Source organism: Panthera pardus, unplaced genomic scaffold (genome assembly GCF_024362965.1).
Source record: "Panthera pardus isolate Hobbes unplaced genomic scaffold, ASM2436296v1 HiC_scaffold_2, whole genome shotgun sequence".
Lineage (NCBI taxonomy): Eukaryota > Metazoa > Chordata > Mammalia > Carnivora > Felidae > Panthera > Panthera pardus.
In genome coordinates this window covers 64,013,794-64,031,545 of record NW_026526765.1, presented here as the reverse complement: position 1 = coordinate 64,031,545, position 17,752 = coordinate 64,013,794, and the positions used below count along the sequence as shown (strand labels likewise).

General features: G+C 48.7%; 1 protein-coding gene across 2 annotated transcripts; it reads right to left on the bottom strand.

Moving 5' to 3' along the window:
- Positions 1–11,039: 11,039 nt before the first annotated feature.
- Positions 11,040–17,115, bottom strand: MSX2 (msh homeobox 2). Of its 2 annotated transcripts, none has more exons than XM_019450352.2 (2): positions 16,620–17,083; positions 11,040–12,792 (listed from the first exon to the last, which is right to left on the bottom strand). In XM_019450352.2, the coding sequence occupies exons 1-2, from the start codon at positions 16,996–16,998 to the stop codon at positions 12,368–12,370; spliced, it is 804 nt and encodes a 267-aa protein (XP_019305897.1). In that variant the 5' UTR covers positions 16,999–17,083; the 3' UTR covers positions 11,040–12,367. The 2 variants fall into 2 exon arrangements, with proteins under 2 accessions (XP_019305897.1, XP_053763078.1); XM_053907103.1 differs by having other exon boundaries at positions 12,685–12,792; positions 16,592–17,115.
- Between the last annotated feature and the right edge of the window lie 637 nt (positions 17,116–17,752).

Here is a 17,752-nt window from a genome sequence, read left to right as displayed (position 1 = left end):
TCTTTTCTCTACCATTCCCCCTCAGTTTTAATACATCTAGTGGCACTAAAAAGAAATCCCAACAGAGCAACTGGCAGCCCCCGAGTGCGGTGGAGTGTGTTCCTACTCCAGGATTTGCTTACTTTGCCTGGGGAGTTTGTAAATTAATTAGGCATGTAAGATGCTGACCTGACTGGAAGAGTTACAATTGCAGTAAACACCCACCGCCGCCACCCACCTGCCAGGATCAACCTCCAAAGGCTACACCAATGTTACCACATTATCCCCCCACACCACCCGTCTCCCGGCTCCAGGACTGACCTACCCCTAATTCCTCTGAAAACTAAATCTTACATCCTTTAGCGTGGATTTTCTGCTTGCGGCGGGAGTCCCAACTCTTCTGGGGAACTTATGACCCTACCCCTCGGTATGAGCCTCTCTTTCCTCCTCCCCATGATGCTGCCTGCCTCGAAGAAGCCATGTAGGTGACAGAGCCTTTAACCTGTGAGGTTGTCACAGGTCGCTCCTTACTCCTTGGTTCTGAAATGGGCTTTGGGGCAAAGCTCTACGGTAGCGGGACCACATGCCTACCACATGCCTACCATCATGCCATACGTTTAGCGTAGTGGGCTTCTTGAAATCCTCTAAATACCCAAATAAATGAACCAACACAATCAAACTGGAGCCCTCGACATTACAAAGTGCTCTTTGTCCATTTGTTTTATGTGAGCCGTTTAGTTTTAATTTACGATCATATTTCATAACCTACCAGCGAATGACCTGCAGTATATTTGTAAAAAAAAGCGATGAAGCCCCAGTAACGTGAGACCTCACGCTGGCCCTGAGTTTAGAAATCTGGGCTCTGATAAGTGTAAGGCAACTGTCAGACTTTGGGGGAGATTTTTACGTTCTACGAGTTAGTAATACGTGAGAGGTCAGGTTTCTTTACAATAACTGCAAAAATCAAGATAAATTTCACAAAGGCTTCCTGCACCCCCGGCTCTGGGCTCTGCGACCTGCATTATTAACATTGTTACGTCGTGGAGAGAGTCATCGTCCCCCGACCCCTAAAGAGACTTCGAATTGAATGCAGTTCAGTGTGGCAGGGATGACCCGTTTTACTCTGAAACTACTACTTTTTAAATTTCCCACCTGATTCCTAGAAGTTTTTTGCTTTAAATCCTATCGCTGATCCCAAGGTCTCTAGAAAGCTAATCATGCCTTCATTATGCCTCTGAAAAACACCTCTGAGGGCTACCGAAGCCAGGAAAAGTGCCACATGACAGAAGAGAAACCCGAGGCTTAAAGACAATAAAAGAAAATTTTCTGGAGATTCTCCTCTCCTTCCAAACTAGCTGCAGCTCAGAGCCAGGACTCCGCCTCTTGCACTCGTGTCAGAAGGTGCCTTAATTAACCTCTGGACCACACTGTAAAACAAACTCTAAAGAAGTGTCCTACGTCCACCTAGACAATTTTATAATTCAGGAGGGTTCCATTTAATGCAATATTTTAAATGCGTTTTTGCCCATGAAACGTAAGGACAAGTACAATTGGCTCTGCGGAGTCTGGCTAACACTCCAGTCAAGGTCGTGAAAGTTTCTTTAATATTCTTCTGTGACTAGTCATCAGAGACTTGAACCGATCAAGAATTCTTTATAACTGCCTTGATAGCACTACCTGACCCATCTTGCCAAATGCAAATCATTTTTATTGTCTGTGAACTGAACCGACTCTTTAAAAGTTGGAACTCACGACATTTTCTGAAACTTTCAAAATCCGTTAAACCCAGAGCCCCCACAGTGTTCCAGAACGGTTATGTCATTTGGGAAAACATTCACCTCCCTTATTCAATAAACACCGTGCTTACCAAGCACCTACTTGGACCAGACACTGTTCTAAGCACTAGATACATGGTTCCAAAATAGACGGAATGAAACGTTTTCCTCCACGGGCTTCCTATCTTTCCCCACTGCTAACTCCTGCCATGGTTTACAGGAGTTAAGTCAAGACCCAGAAAGCCACCAGTGGCTAGTCTGAACTTGAACTAGGTAACTCGGGTATCTCATTTGGCGGTCTTTGGTGGAAGCACCGACATATCAATAAAAGGAGAACATAAGCAGAGCAATCTATTCAGAAGGGAATATGAGGAGGCTGGAGGCTTGTCTTAATGCCCAGCCAGCATGCTATTTTTACCAAGATGGCATGTTACAAGATGAATAAAAATAGCAAAGTTTTCTTTAAAAAAAAAATGCTTTTACTCACACTTTCTCTAAGCTTGGGAAAATATGATTTGATGAGATCAAATAATATACACACATGTTTTTAATTTGGAGTGGCTGTGGGAGATGGATATTATTGGGGACCGAAACCGATCCCCGCCCCCATCCCGGTGCCCTTGGTCCAGGCTGCTTCTCTTAATGAGCTACTAACATTAAAGGTATAATAGGCCTGGATTTCAGGTCGCTAAGAAATCAAAATTGCTAAGGCCCCTTTGAGCTCTGATCAGCTGAACTGAACTAGACATGTAACTCTTCCCCTTTTTGTCTTTTCTTTTTCCATTTTCGTTTTTCGATATTGCTCTCTACCTAGCTGCAGCTATGTGACTTGGGGCAACTCACTTCCACTCGAATGTTCTTGTACCATATCATCACAAAATTCCCTTCTGCCTTGAGATTCTACCGTGTGGGCCTTCACTGTTATCCTACCTCCGGTTCCAGATATTAACCTGAAATGTCATTTAGCTTCAGGTGACAACTTAATTTTAAATCAATTCAGAAACCCAATGGGCCCGAGGACCATCTCCTTCGTCCTGGTTTCTGCTCTTGTAGGTGACATAAACCCCAAATTTTTGATGAAAGTGAACGCTCTGCAAGAGTACTTTTGAGAGCATGTTCCTTGGAGTCCAACGGTTCAAATCCCAGCTCTGCCATTCACCGGTGGTGAGACCAAAGGCAAGTAACAGAATCTCTCAGGGTCTCAGTCTCCTTATCTACAAAGTGCGGATGACACATTACGGTGTTATTCTGCAGATTAAAATGAAATGAGGTAGAGACCAGATCCTGCCCGGCAGGTAGGAAGTGCTCATTTAACCATTTATGATCCAACGAGATGAACAATATCATTGTTTTCTTCTTAGCTGTAGAGAATTTGAGTAATTCTGTTTGGAGAAGTTCAGACAAGTCCTGGGGTGAGAGGGGATCAATGTTCAGGATGCCTCGTGCGTGCTGAGACCTCAGTAAAAAGTCTTTTTTTTTTTTAAGGTTTATTTATTTTTTAGAAAGAGAGACATGGGGGAGGGGTAGAGAGAGAGGGAGACACAGAATCCAAGGCAGGCTCCAGGCTCTGAGTTGTCAGCACAGAGCCTGATGTGGGGCTCGAACTCCCAAACTGAGAGATCATGACCTGAGCTGAAGTTGCACGCTTAACCGCTTAACCAACTGAGCCACTCAGGAGCCCCTGAAAATAGTCTTCACTTGCTGCTGATTCAGGGAAAAGGAAGGTTTAGTTGGTGTGCTTCTAATGTTGCCATTTTGAACCCCACCTACTCGTCACACATCAGTTTCACTTAATTTGCTCTAAAAAGCACATGATTGCCACTGTCTAGCCCCAACCTAGCCAGGGATTGTGTGTGAAGGGAAATTTGGGCATTACTGCCCCTGAAAAAGACATTTGAGGCGACTCAGCTTTTGTCGGTCCCCGACTTGGGAAATCTGCCTTCTCTAATTGCTTCTTTCTTCCCAAGACCTAATTTATTGGCACTTGCCTGCTACTTACAAGGGAAAACTCAGTTTCCCTTCTCACCAAAGTGGGCTGTCCTTTAGTGATATCTGTGCAGGGCAGAGATGTCCCTAACCCTAGGAATAACATACGTCTGGAGGTCTGGTCCCAAAGGCAGGACCACCTCACACTGTGCCAGTACGTGGACGCTGATGTGAGATAGCCTTGCCCCGCCCCCACCCCGCATCCATTCAGGATGACTTCACTGTCCAGTTGCTTCCGGGGAATTCTCAAGTCCGAGATCCTACTCCCCACACCCACCCCTGGGACTTTTTATGTGGTCTTCTTGGCTCTTCTCTGTTCCCATTGCTAAACAAAGAGAAATCCAACTGGAAAGACTAGACGGGGTGAACGGCCGATGCGGTGGGAAGGAGGAGGGATGAACATTTTGCAGCCCTCAGACTTTCCCTGAATTGGCCAATTTCACATCAATAAGTGCCTCATCCATCACCACCACCTTTCAGGTGATTTTCTGCGATGGGATTTCAGGAGGCACTTAGCGTCTTATATACAATTTCTTTACAAAGTCAGTTTTTCCATCATCAAGCATTCTCAGCATTGAAATAAAAATAGGCAGAGCTTTGCTATTTAAAAAAGCTCTTTTTATATCAGGCTCTGCAACCCAGAAACCCCTTTCAGGAAACTGTACACTTTTTTTGAGTCCACAGAAAGAAAGAAGGAAAGAAAGAGAAAAAAGGAACCAGCAAAGCAGATCTCTGGTCCTGGGAGGACTTAACCTCACCCAGGTGGGAAGAAATATAATTAGTTGTCAAGCCTGCCTCCATTCCTTTGCTGTGTGATCTCAGGGAAGTCACCTTACCTCTCTGGGTACCCGTTTTCTCTTCTAAGACGTGGGGATACTGAAAGTATCCCGTCTTTTACCTTGAGGGCCAAATGAGGATGTGAGTATTTTGGACACTGGAATACATTTTATAAATATAATAAAGGATCGAAGGAGGGTTTAAAGGGACTAAAGAAAGTCAAAGGCGGACTTCAGATGACTCTTGCCCCTTCGTCTTTGTTTTTTTAATTTAGAAGAACTCTTAATAATAAGAGCTATTAAAATAGGTGCAAAATAAAATCCTAGGTGATTAAACATTACATCATAGTTGGCAATTGTTTTTAGTGACATATAAAATGTGTATTATATTGATGGTGTCTTCGATTAGATGAAATATATATTTAACATAACTCTTACTATATATACAGTATCTTACTATATGTATATATTTAGTAAGTATATATAAGTGTGGTATATATATAGTATATATAAGTATATATATAAGTATATATAAGTATATATATAGTAAGTATATAAGTGTGTATATATGTGTATATATATATGCGTGTATATATGTATATGTGTGTGTGTGTGTGTGTGTGTGTATATATATATATATATATATATATATATATATATCCTGCTTTTCTTCACTGGACGTTCGCTGTCAATATTATTTGCAAACCGACCTAAGCTAATCTGACCACTTGGCCTCACGCAGTGAGACATCAGTGAGCCCCTCTTCATCTTTCTTTCAATGTACAGCTATTACTTCCCCATGAATGGCAAACTACATGAAACACAGACGTGATGTGCTCTTTTAAGTAAAGGCTCTCGACAGAGCAGGAGAATATCATGTAAATAGCTCCCCTGACATGGCTTCCTGGGCTCTGAGCCACGGGCTGTGTGATTTCAGCCCTGCTCTGCCACCTCTCTGGGCAGCTTGCTGTCTGAGGCTTACCGTTCTGCTCTGTGAAAATGGGAGAGCTCACGGTGCTTGAATGTCAAGGTTTCTGGGAAGGCAAAGAGAAAATGGGAGCGAAGGATGGCATTCAGACCGCAGACAAGCCAGGGCCTTGGTCTGAGGGCAGGCTCCCCACAGCTCAGGTGGGGGCTCAGGCCCCCGTGTCCTCATCTAGGAGATGGGGACACGAAAAACGGGGATACTTCACAAAGCTGCAGGGAGGAATAAAGAAGATCCTATAAGAGGTACCTGGCCTAAGGTGCCGGCCCACACACCTTAGCACAGGGGCCCCAGGTAAATCTCCGGCCTCTGGGAGGCACTATTGCCTCGTGCTTTCACTCAAGCCCTGTGGAATTGCCGGGTCGTTAGGTCTTATCCCAGTGGGGCCACTGCTTACCTCTGCCACCCCGGGCACGTTAATGGAGGAACCAAAGTTCCCTTAACCCAAACGCAGATGGTAACTGCATCTCCGGACGGTGCTGAGACCCCACCTAACTGATGCGTGTAGATCGCTGGGCACCCGTGCCTGGCCCTCGGGGAAGCGCTAAGAGGGGACTGTTATCTGCTTGGCTTGCTCCTCCGGTGGCGTCGAGGTGTAAGTTTAATGATGGGGGTGGGGGTGGGGTGGAGGTGGGATGCGGGCGCCTGGCCGACTGAGGTCTCCCGGGCCAGCGGAGCGGGCCGGGCCGGTGTCAGCGCGCATTTATTGATGGCAGGTATTTGGGGAGTAATTGAGCGCGGCGGCCGGCCCGGGGCGAGAGTGGGCCTCCACGAGCAATTAAATGTGATTAGGCCGAGACCTTCAGGATCCAGCTGGGTGATTGATAACCCGGCCGCATTCCTGCCGGGCCCGCGACATCAAACGGGCGGCCGGCGGCGGGCGGGGCAGAGGGGGCCGCGCGCGGGGACCCGGCCCTTCTCCGCTTGGCTCTGCCCTTCTCGCCCGCGACGCCCATGGTCAGGGAGAAAACGGATGATATGTCCTCCTCCTGCCCAGGGGTCTCTCCCTTGCTCCCTCTCCAGGTGCAGCGGGGGAGGCAAGGGGGCAGAAGGGACTGGTGGCGAGGGGCCCCCTGCGTGAGGGCGCAGCGCCCAGAGAAGCCAGGCCAACCGCTGGGGCGGACTCTGGGAATCCCGCAGGAACGCTAGAACCAGGGCAGAAAGAAGGGCAACAAAGGGCCAGAAGGGGACACATAGGTGACAGTGGGAATGAATATAAATCGAAAACGGGGGGCGGGGATATGGAGAGATGCAACAGGGGAGCAAGGTGGCAGAAAGAGAAGAAAATAAAGTTTAGAAGGAGAGCACGGAAGAGGAATTGTATAGATAGTAGGAAAGTAGAGAGAAGAAAAAAAATTAAAGATGTAAAGTGGGATGAACATGAAAAAGAATGAAAGTTGAGGAGAGGGAACTGAAAGAGATAGCAAAGAAAAGAACAAGAAAGAGGGGGCAACAGGGGAGGGAAGAAACTAAAGAGATGGGGAATGAGAGACAAAGACTGGGGAAGACAGAAGAGAAAGAAGTGAGAAGGACGAAGAGGATGTCCTGCTGGCCTGGGTCCCTCCCCAGCTTCACCCTCTTCCATCCCAGGCCCTGCCTCCTTTTCTGCCAGTTCGGTGCCCTGAGCCAAGCATCACCTGGTGCCTGGGAGGCCCCGGGCATTTGCCCCCAGCAGCCCAACTCCAGCCCAGCCCCAGCCCCAAGCCAGCTCTTTCTCCCTCCTGGCTGGATAAGGGGGTCCACGCCCCAAGCCCAGGGTGATCAACGGGCTCCCTGCATCCCAAGCTTGGGCCCCACGGGCCATGAATCACAAGTGGAGGTGCTGGGGTTCCTGGGGGCCGTTGCCTCGGGATCCCCGGAGTCTCCGGAGCCAGGGAACACTTTCTGTCTGTGCTGACTCCACAGACAGGATCAAAACAGCATGAAAGAAATCAGAGCGAGAACGTCGTCGGCAGGAGCTGGACTTCTAAAACCCCCTTCCGCCCCCATAGGCTTCAATATTAAAAAACCCCCTAGGAGCCTCAGACACTGTATTAATTAGTGCAACCACCCATGAAAAGTTGGGTTTGGAGAGGCATTCTTTGCCCTGTGTGAAAAACCAAGTCTAATAAACAATTGTTAAGTTGGCCTGTTGCCGCTGGTAAATTACATAGCATTAAAAAAATAATGCTTTTCATATTAGGCACTAATTAAAGGTTGGGACAGCTTTAAAACAAGAGAGGGAGGGGGGAAATCAAAGAAAATATAAAAATGTTCTTTCAAGAGTTATGGGAGGTTAATAAAGTATGTCTGTTAGAGTGAGCCTACTTTGCCCCCAGCTACAGCCAAGCTGGAGCCACCACAATTGGGTCTCAATAAGATAATGATATTCCTTTCTCCGCTATTAAAAGCCTCCCAGTGCAAACTTAAAATGATTTATTTAATTTAGGAAATTACGAGGTGTAACTTCAAAGCCCGAGCCGTTAGTAATGGAAAATACCAGGTTGTTTAAAATTATAATAATAATTGTTTGGAGAACTCAGGACATCAAAGTGTTTTCATCAACAAATGCAGAGGGGTCCGGAGGAGGTTGGCAAGAGTCAGAGGAGGTGGATGGAGTTCGGATTTGATTATTATGAACCTTATCAAGGCAAGACTCAGGACTCCCGAAGCCGGGTACTCTGTTCTGCTTTGAAGCGGGCTATTTCGGAAAGTAATTTTACTGCTTTTTATTTAGTTTCTAGTAAGGAGGAGGTGAGGGGGTGGGGTAGGGTAGGACAGGGGGAGAGGGGTCCAGGAGTTGACAGCCGACTTTTCTTCATTGCTGTCTGACCAATTTCATTAAAGAGGCCTACAGCATCACCAATCTGGAAATCTTTTTTTTTTTTTTTTTTTACACTGAAGAAGGACACAGGCACAATCAACTTCACCAACTGGGCCCTGTGATTTCAGGGTGTGTGTGTGTGTGTGTGTGTGTGTGTGTCTGACGTGGGTTCTTTTATAAATGAGGTTTATGTTTATTCCAAACCCAGCAATGGAGAGGGAGTGGGGGTTGGGGAATGGCCTCTCCAACCCGTGGCAAATGAGCGGCTTTTATAGCAAAGAATGGCCGTGGGAGTTTTCATTCGGTCAGACAAGGTTCTGCTCAAAGGCAAGGATCCTCTTTTCAGTCAGGTCAGGCAGACGTTTTGCCAATGCCTGCTCCCAGCCAGCCAGGCCCTCGCTGCCTACCTCCTGCCGGCCCTGCCCCAGCATCGCCTCCGCAGGGGTGCAGGGATGGGGAGGGTGGGGAGGCTGAGTCCCAGGTCCCCAGGGATAGGGAAAGCCCCGCTGGCCAAAGTGAGGTGGGGAAAGGGATGGAGAGTAATGCTCCGGAGATGAGCTCTCCGGGTTTGGGAATCTGGGGAGCTCTGGAGACCCCCACGTTATGTCTAAGACAGCCTCTGCAGAGCCTGTCTTTGCGAGCCCTCGTGCCCTCCACCAGGCTCATGCTTAGGCCTCAGTTCTGCTGCTGTCACTTACTGGCTCTGTGACCTTAGTGAGTACCCTCTCTGAGCCTCAGTTTTCTCATCTATGAAATGGCATCAATAACACATCCCCAAGGGGTGTGCAAGGATTCGATGAAATGTGCGAGGAAATGCCTACTTCTGTCCGCACTGAGCAGGAGCTCAATAAATGTGATTTCCTCTCCTTTCTTCTTCCCCTCTTTCCCCAAAGCAGAGCTGTCTTTCTAGAAAAGTTTGGTGAAAGCGTTGAAAGTACGGGAGGACTGGCATCTTCGGCTTTAAGTCCCAAGGCACGGCTTCGCGGGTCCCAGGTGAATCAGGGTTCTCCTGCTGCCTCAGGTTGTCAGTCCGGTCTCTGGAACTTCTGGCGCACAGAGCCTGACCGAGGTGGGGACCAAGGCGACCGCTAACCCGAACACGGGGCAGGTTAGAAGGGAGGCGCAGAGTCAGCCGCACCGCCTGGGCCCCGGGGGCCTCTGGCTGTGGTCGAGGTCCCCGCAGCCCTGCCGCATCCTCGCCTCGGTAACCCCATCCACCTGGTAGCGCTGGGATGTGTATGCTTTAGCCTGAGCCACATCTTTTTTTCTCGCTCCCGGCCTCAGTTTTCCTTTGGGATTTGGGGCGATTGGGCTAATGCGCAGTCGCCCAGACCGTTTCCAATCCACCCCATCGGCCACGCAGGTCGCAGTCTCAATTCTCCTGATCGCACCCTGGTTTGCGTGCGAACCCCTCCTCCAGAGGGCAAGCTGTCTTAACCCGGAGCTGCGGTCTCCGGATCCCCCAACCGGGATTGAGATCGCCCGAGGCTGCGGGGTCGAGCGGCGCCGGGAAGGAAGCTCGGTGGACGGGCTAATTAGGGACCCAACGTGGCGGTTGGATTCCGGGCTGGGATTAGGAGGCCCATCGGGATGGCAGAGGCGAAAACTGGGGAGGTTTGGGACGCTCCCGGGGCTCAGCTCCGGAGCGCAGCGGTGCAGCGGCCAGAAATCGGCCCCCAGCTTGGAAGCAGGTCTGTGGGCTCGGTTCTCGCTCCGCGCTGGAGCTGGGAGATCTCAGACTCGTCGCCCGACCCGCGGGAGCTTCCGCCGGGCGGGAAAATGCAGTTTCTGGCGCCCACCTCCAAACGGGGTGTCGGCGCAGTGAAAACGTGAGACGGAAAAGCGCAGTCCTAGTCGATGCCCGGTATCTATCTGCCTACCCTCCGCTTCCGCAGCCTGAAGTTCTCGATTCCCTTCTGCCCGCGTTCCCGGGGCCACCGTCGTTTCTCATCCGAAAACAGACCTCAGAAAGGTATCATCAGTAGCCACTTCGGATTTGTTTGTGCAATAAAAAGCGGAATTTAAGATCCGTCTCGGCCTCCCTCACCCACTGCGATTTTTTTTTCTTTCTTTAATGGTGATGCCTCAAAACCCAAGCCTGACCCCGTTCTGTACCCAGTGGAAAGGGAGGCTGCAAAGCAAACGGGGCTTGAATGAACCACCTTCCCCCTTCAAACCGAAAAGAGCATTTGTTCGGGGTCCATCTCCTTGGAAGGAGTGAGGAATGGTAAACGGAATGCGATTTGACACACTCCTGAAAGGGCAGCAGGCAACCACCCCCACCTCCCAACCCAGGGAATGCATCTAGTTACAATCCCCATTTGCAAAGAGCTATAGGTCCCTTCCCCCCAGTTTTAAATCGGTTGCCCTTTTGGTAGCTGGCAGATTTCAAGTTCAAGATTTTCCCTTGATCATCTACCAACCTCTCAGATCCCTGGACCCACCCCCCCCACCCCCCCCCGACTTCTTCTAAGCTCATCTTTCACTAGAGTTTGAAAAACCGAACAGCAATTCCATTTCTTTTCCACAACTAACACAAGCTGCCAGAGGAATGATCTCCAAGTACTTGGTTCGCTATTTGCGATCGACTCCCCCAACCCAGGCTGAATCTGGGCACAACTCTTCATTGATTCACACTAACATCCTAATAAAAATCACCAGCCCCCTCCCCCAGTCTTGGGGGCATTTTGGAGTTGAACCCAGCTAAGAACAGAGAGCACCCTTTAAAATAATTGTTTGGACAAACTTTACTGCAATAAAACAAATGTTTAATTTAATTCAGAATAAGAGATAAGAAATAACTCTTCAATAAAATATATAAAATTATACAAGGCACCCTTTCAAAGGGATAAAAGTATACTGGGTGGGGGTGGGGGGAGGGGGGAGATTGATAGAAAGATGGAAGTACCAGGAGCTAAATGGGCTGTTTGACAAGACCATTTTTTAGCAAGTCAAAACATGGCTTTCCCCTCTGCCCCCAACATGTTAAAAAGTATATAAATTTTTCTAATAAGTTTAGCACATACAACAGGTACACAGAGAAAGCAGGATTTGTTTTTCTTTCTGGATCTATTCATTGTTCAAGAATATTCAGCATATAGGTAATGGTTACAAGATATTTTTTTTTTTTTTAAGCAGAGAATTAACTACACTCCCCGCCCCCCAGTCACCTTTGCAATGTGTGAGGACTGACTCGTACCTAGTATTTCACAGAACCCGTCAATTCTCCCCGACAGGCCTTAACTTTGTACTCTCCAATTATCTGAAATGGAGTTAAGCAACAGCCTTGAGAGGAATTAGGAAGTTACTTCCAAGTCCCACCTTACCCCAAGGCATCCTTAGGACTCTTCTCATCCCCAACCCCCTTTCATCGATCTTACAAAAAAAAAAAAAAAAAAAAAAAAGTTAAAACTTTAACAATCTGTAACAGTGTAGAAAGAGGGAAAAATACAGGGCCAAATATGGTAGTACCTAATGTGTTTTTTAATGCGTGTAAAAATGCAAAAACATGATGTGTCCCCGTCTTCTTGAGGAATCTCTCCATTATCTAATTCCTAGGCGTGTTTCTAATTCTAATCTTTGTTTTCCATAAGCAGAAGGCAATCATCCCATCAAAATCACCCAATGTCAGCAATTTTAGCGAATAATTTGTGCCTCCTCTAAGAAAGAACAAATGGACTCTTTTAGGAAGGTGATACATAGAAAAAAAGTATAGATACTATGCATATAAATTTTGCCTTTCAAAATAATCTGAATTTTTACGTCTGCTGTATAAAAATGTATTATATTTTATTACATATATATTTATATATAAAAACCATCAGAGCCAATCTTTGTGAAAGGAGAAGGGGGCATCTAGAAGATTACACCAAGAAAATGGGACTTGGTGCCTCCAGCCTAAAGAAATTCGAACTATGTCGGTGGCCCTGTGGGCCTAGCCACTTAGGGTGGTGCATGCAAAGTTTGCGGAGCAGGAGTATCGGCTTGGTACAGCCTTCTTGGAGAGGGAGGGGGGACCCATTTAAACAAACATCCATCGTGGAGTCTATGGAGCTGGTCTTCCTTAGGATAGATGGTACATGCCATATCCGACTGGAGTCGCATAGAGTCCAACAGGCGGGATGGGGAGGACAGGTCTATGGAAGGGGTAGGACGCTCCGTATATGGATGCTGCTTGCAGGGGTGAGTTGATGGGGAAAGGGAGGCTGAAGCCAGAGGGCAGCATAGGTTTTGCAGCCATTTTCAGCTTCTCCAGTTCTGCCTCCTGCAGTCTTTTTGCCTTGGCCCTTCGGTTCTGGAACCAGATTTTGACCTGGGTCTCTGTGAGGTTCAGAGAGCTGGAGAACTCTGCGCGCTCTGCAATGGAGAGGTACTGTTTCTGGCGGAACTTGCGCTCCAGAGCGAGGAGCTGGGACGTGGTAAAGGGGGTTCGTGGCTTCCGATTGGTCTTGTGTTTCCGCAGGGTGCAGGTGGTGGGGCTCATGTGTCCTAGAGAACAGAGAGGGAGGGAATTAGCAAACGTGGCTTTCTCTCCAGGTGTGTCCACCCCTGCACAGGCCTTCCTCTCTTCATCTTTCAGAAAGGGACCTCTGTCAAAACTGTGGGAGAAGTACCATATTTAAGTGGATAAATTGCTTGATTTAAAAAACTGAGTCTTCTTACAAAAAGCTTGGGATTTTAACAGTGCATAGAACTATCTATATGGGAACCCACAGCATAATGGATAATGGAAATAGAATTATCTATAAGCGGACCCTTCCTAAGCCAAGGGAGCTGAATGTTCTCTGAGAAACAAAACCCACGTCCTCTGAGCTTCATTTCTCTGGTCTTTAAAAAGGGGGGGGGGCGTGATTCATGATAATCGTCACTTCTCTACAATGCTGAGATAATCCCATACGAAGAAAAATGAAAAGGGTCCTATAAACTGCGCTGGTCCCCTCTCCACACCGGGAAAAGTTGGAGCGCATCAGCATATTTATGAAGGATAATCGTGCAGATAAGGTCTGCGGTAAATTAATAGCATCTCTGGATTGGGAGCAGCCCCATGCAATAAACAGCCATGCAGCTGTCATTCCATCCAGTCTACAGATTATACAACCTGAACATCATTTTACAGACCTGAACGTGGGGTAAGTTTCTTGGCCTGGTGCTTCTGTAATATAAAGTTTACTAAGAAGGAGGGAAAAATTAGCTCGCTCATAAATGTAAATGTCAGGGGAAATCATGCTGCCTCTGAGTTGAGAGCATGTGATGACATCTTATCATCCCTACCCATTCTCTGGTTTAGAGCAAATGTGTAAACGATTAGTTTGTCGCCAGGATTTAGAAAGAGGGAGTAACAAGCAAAACAAAGGTATGCCAAAGGCATCCAAACTCCATATTTAAAATGGATTCAATTATAGGAAGTCATAGCACGGGGCATCTTTGTGATTCCATGGTATTCAACTAACTTGGGGCTTCTTCTCCTTAAAGGGAGGCGGGGGCAAGAGTGTGGAGCTGAGAGGCAGAATGCTAAACAATTAATTTTCTGCATTTGGCTTTTACGAGCTATGCTAATTTTCCCAAAGTAGCCACAGTAGTAACTCCAAAGTACTCACGGGGAGAATGTCACATTTCTTGTTTAGTTACTTCGATGGCCCAAGAAAGAGTTTACACTTCATACTTGAGGGTGATACAACAAGTCCCACCCAGCCTCCATTTCCAACAAGAACTGGGTTTGTCCTAATGTGACATTATGAAGCATCATTTTCGGGACTGAAAAGCAAGTAGTAGGTTCTGCAATCAATCAAAACCAGAAATCTGGGTGAGGGATGGGTAAGAAACTACCACAGGAGTGTAGATTTTTGCGTAGGCAAATCCCTAAATAAACGGGGGGGGGGGGGGGGGGGCACCTACTTCGTAATTTACAAATAAACTAACAACACCGTGGGGAGACTCAGAGACCCGCTTTCACCCTTCCCAAACCTGACCTAGCTCTCTGGAGGACCCAGCTGTCGCAACTCAAAACCAAGCTCCTAGAGTCTAAGCCTGAGCCTACTCTCTGTTTGGAAGAAATCTGTGCCCCGAACAGTCATCCTGGCCGCTCTAGAGGCTGCATTTGAATGATAAAACCCGAGCTACAGGGATTGCACACGTGTATCATAGCCATAAAGTCCAGAGGCTTCCTCTCAACACTCCCTACCTCGCCTCCCCTCTCTAAACCAGTCAAAGGATGGATGCGGTTATACAAAGCAAAACAGCAGTTACCCTACTTCCTCCAAATAACAAACCTGGCCAGGCAGGTGGCTCCCTCCTGCCCCAGGCTCCTGCCCCAGGCTCCTGCCCCAGGGCTCCCACTGCCATTTCTAGGCCCAAAGCACCAAATGAACCACTTTTTGTTTTTAAATTAAATCCCTTCTCCAGAATCTTGGATTTTTCTCTCCTGAAGGTCATACCCAGAGCCCCAAACTGCCTTACCCCCTAGCAGGGAAGCTCATCTCCACAGAGTGGGGAGGGAGGGTTGTTTACAGAGCAAGTGGGGAATTGCCATCCCAGGACCTGAAGGCCTAAGGAAGTGAGGATTTCTGATCTCTGGACACCACTCTCTGTAAGGCCTGAATCCTTGGTGTGTTCATGGACATTGACCCAGGCCTAGAAATCCATGGGCACTCAATATTTGTCTAACAAATTAAGTTTCTTAAAGTTTCTGAGCCTCTATCTCACCATCAAGAAAATGGGTAAATACCGTGTAGTGTGGCTCAGAGTACTAAATTTTAGAATGCCCAGAGCCCTGTCTGCCACACCAGATAGGTGATCATCAAATATTCCCAAGGTTGTTTTTTTGTTTTTTGGTCAAGCCCAAACACAGTGTGTGCAGATTCCTCTGAACTCTGCTGAAATGTCCTTCTCTGTTACCCGGAGGCCGGCTGCAGCCACACAGAGATCAGATAAGATAATATGGTGAAAAGTGCTATAAAGCACTGTGCAAACTTGAGTTTAAATTCTTTGAGTCCTGAATCTCCACACCCTTTGAATCTTTCAGAGTTTCTAACAGGGTGGAGAGCTATGCCAGAGGGGACAGCCACTGAGGCCTGGGTATATGGCCTTGTTTTGTTCACAAAATACTATGCATCTCGAGTCCTGAGGGCTGACTGATGAGAATGGAGAAAGGTGTGATTCTACTGGCTTTGGAAAAGGTCCCTCCGCAGACCCCCTCTTTCTCACCTTTTCTAAAGGTGCACTGGGTAGGGAAATCGTAAAGGCGAGGAGATAAAAATAAAAGAGTCTATAGGGAATGACTTCTCCAAATGCAAAAGGACCCAGGCCCAAAAATAAATGCTAAGGCTGGAGGAGAAATAAATTCTCCTAGGCCTGCATGGCCAAGTCTTGCCTCATTGGCAGGAAGCGGGGTGCAGGTGTGTGGACCTCCTCTTGGTTTCTTTGGGGAAAGGGATCAAAGGCGGTCAGGGCACCATGCAGAGGAGCAGAGTTTGGACACCAGGACCCTTTGCCCGATTCAGCCATTGTTGGTGACCCGGGTCAAGCAAGTCCAGTCCTCCTAAAGACTGGTGTTGTCTGTAAAGGGGGTAACCACCGGTCCTGTGCCTCCGCCTACACTTGGGGTTCCAGCAATGATCAGGGTCTGGTGAACTAATGAGCATCACTTTGTAGAAATCTCAAGCGCTGCTGGAATGCTGTTAATTATTACTATGAGCCAAGCGGAGCCCGCGCCCCGCGCGCCTGACCCCAGCCCGCTCCCTGCGAAGGTACTGGCTGCGGGGACGACAGGGAGACTTTTCGCCTTGGCACCAGCCTCTGCCGCCATCCCTTCCGGGGATCGGGACCCAGAGGACGGTAATGATTTCTACCCAATGCCGGGGGTTAGATTTCTGCCAGTCTATCTTTAAGATGAGGGCACATCTCGCTGGGTTGTAAACTTTGAAAGGAGGTAAGGCACCTCCGCCTCTGCCCGGCACACATTCGCGTGCTCATTAAAAGTGTATTCCCCTTCATTCTTGGGACAGAAACCCGCTGGACGGTGAACCAAAAGTGAGCAAAATGGTTGGAGCGCGGGGCCGAGGACCAGAGAAACCGATAACCGAGCGACCCGGCGAACCAGCTAGGATTCGCCCTTCAAAGACCAGCGACTCCTCAATTGTGTCGGATACTTTGCACAGCTAGGGGATCGCGAACACGCGATGCGCGGATACGAAGCCAGAACTCCTAGGCTTGCTTTCCCGGGCGTGTAGTGCAGAGGGGGTCTCCGTCCCCCCCCCTCCCCCAGCCTGTGACACCGGCCCCCGCCTACCCCTTGTCCGGCTCGGACGCTCACTCACTTGGAGGCGGCGAATATCTGCCGGGTTCCTGCATCCACGCGGCTCCGTCTTCTGAGTTCTCCGACTTCACCGAGGCGGTCTCGAAGGGCTTGACCAGCGGCCCGGGGCTGTGAGCTTCCCGGGCGCCGTGTCCCGGCAGCAGCAGCGGCCGCAGGGTGGCCCCGGCCGAGGCGCTTTCGGCTGGCAGTGGGGACGCCTCCTTGGGCGGCTTCTTGTCCGACATGAGCGCCTCCACGCTGAAGGGCAGGCTGGAGACCTTGACGCGGCGCTCCTCCGCGGCCCCCTCCGCGCCCCCAGGCCCCGGGCCCGGCCCAGCCACCATCGCCGGGCCCTCCTCATCAGACGAAAACAGGTCATTGCCTTTGGACGGAGAAGCCATGACTTCTCTGCCCTACGTAGCTCCCGGCGCGCGACTCCGCTGGCAACCCGGCAGCGGCGACTCAAACTTTTTTGGGGGGAGACGGGAGGGGCGCGCCGGGAGCCGTGCCTTTCCTCCAAGGGGAAGTGGGAGACTCGGCTCAGCCAATCCGCGCCGGCTCTGGCGCTGACGCCACAGACGCTCGCGTCTGATTGGCTCTCCAGGAAGAGGCTGGGGCCTTTTTTTTTTTTTTTCCTGTTTGAAATAAATTAGGAGTTAATTACAGGAGCAGTCAGCAGAGTTGTTATTAGGCGATCCCTCAAGGGTTATAATCACGCCAAAACTGAAAAGTCCATGGCGTAATTAAGGCCGATTATTTAAAGAGGAAGTTCGCCGAGTCCCATTTCTTCTCTCTTTTGACCCCTTTTTAAAAAGGCACCTCGCGCCCATACCACTTTCCCCAACCCCCACCGCCAGAACAAGTTTAAAATCTCCAACTCACACTGCAAAAACATTTGTGAAGCTCCTACTATGCGTGGAAACTGGGCTAACTTTACAATTGTAGGAGACAACACTGAAAGCAGGGGCCAGCATCCTTGCTAAAGGAAATTATACATACATGGCGCTTATAAGAGTATCTTGCCATTGGCAAATGCTCCACAGCAAAAGCTGTTACTGTAACTCCCCTGGAAGAAGGGACATGGGGAGCCCGAAAGATGGTCAGGAGCTGGTTTTCCAAATAGTTGGAAATTTTAAAGCAGTGGTCCCCATCTCT

What these genes read in the sequence shown, in the direction of transcription:
- MSX2 (XM_019450352.2), bottom strand. Translation starts at nt 16,998, where the DNA reads ATGGCTTCTCCGTCCAAAGGCAATGACCTGTTTTCGTCTGATGAGGAG. An exon ending in CAGATATTCGCCGCCTCCAA is followed by an intron (nt 12,793 to 16,619) that starts GTGAGTGAGCGT and finishes TCTGTTCTCTAG; the next exon opens with GACACATGAGCCCCACCACC.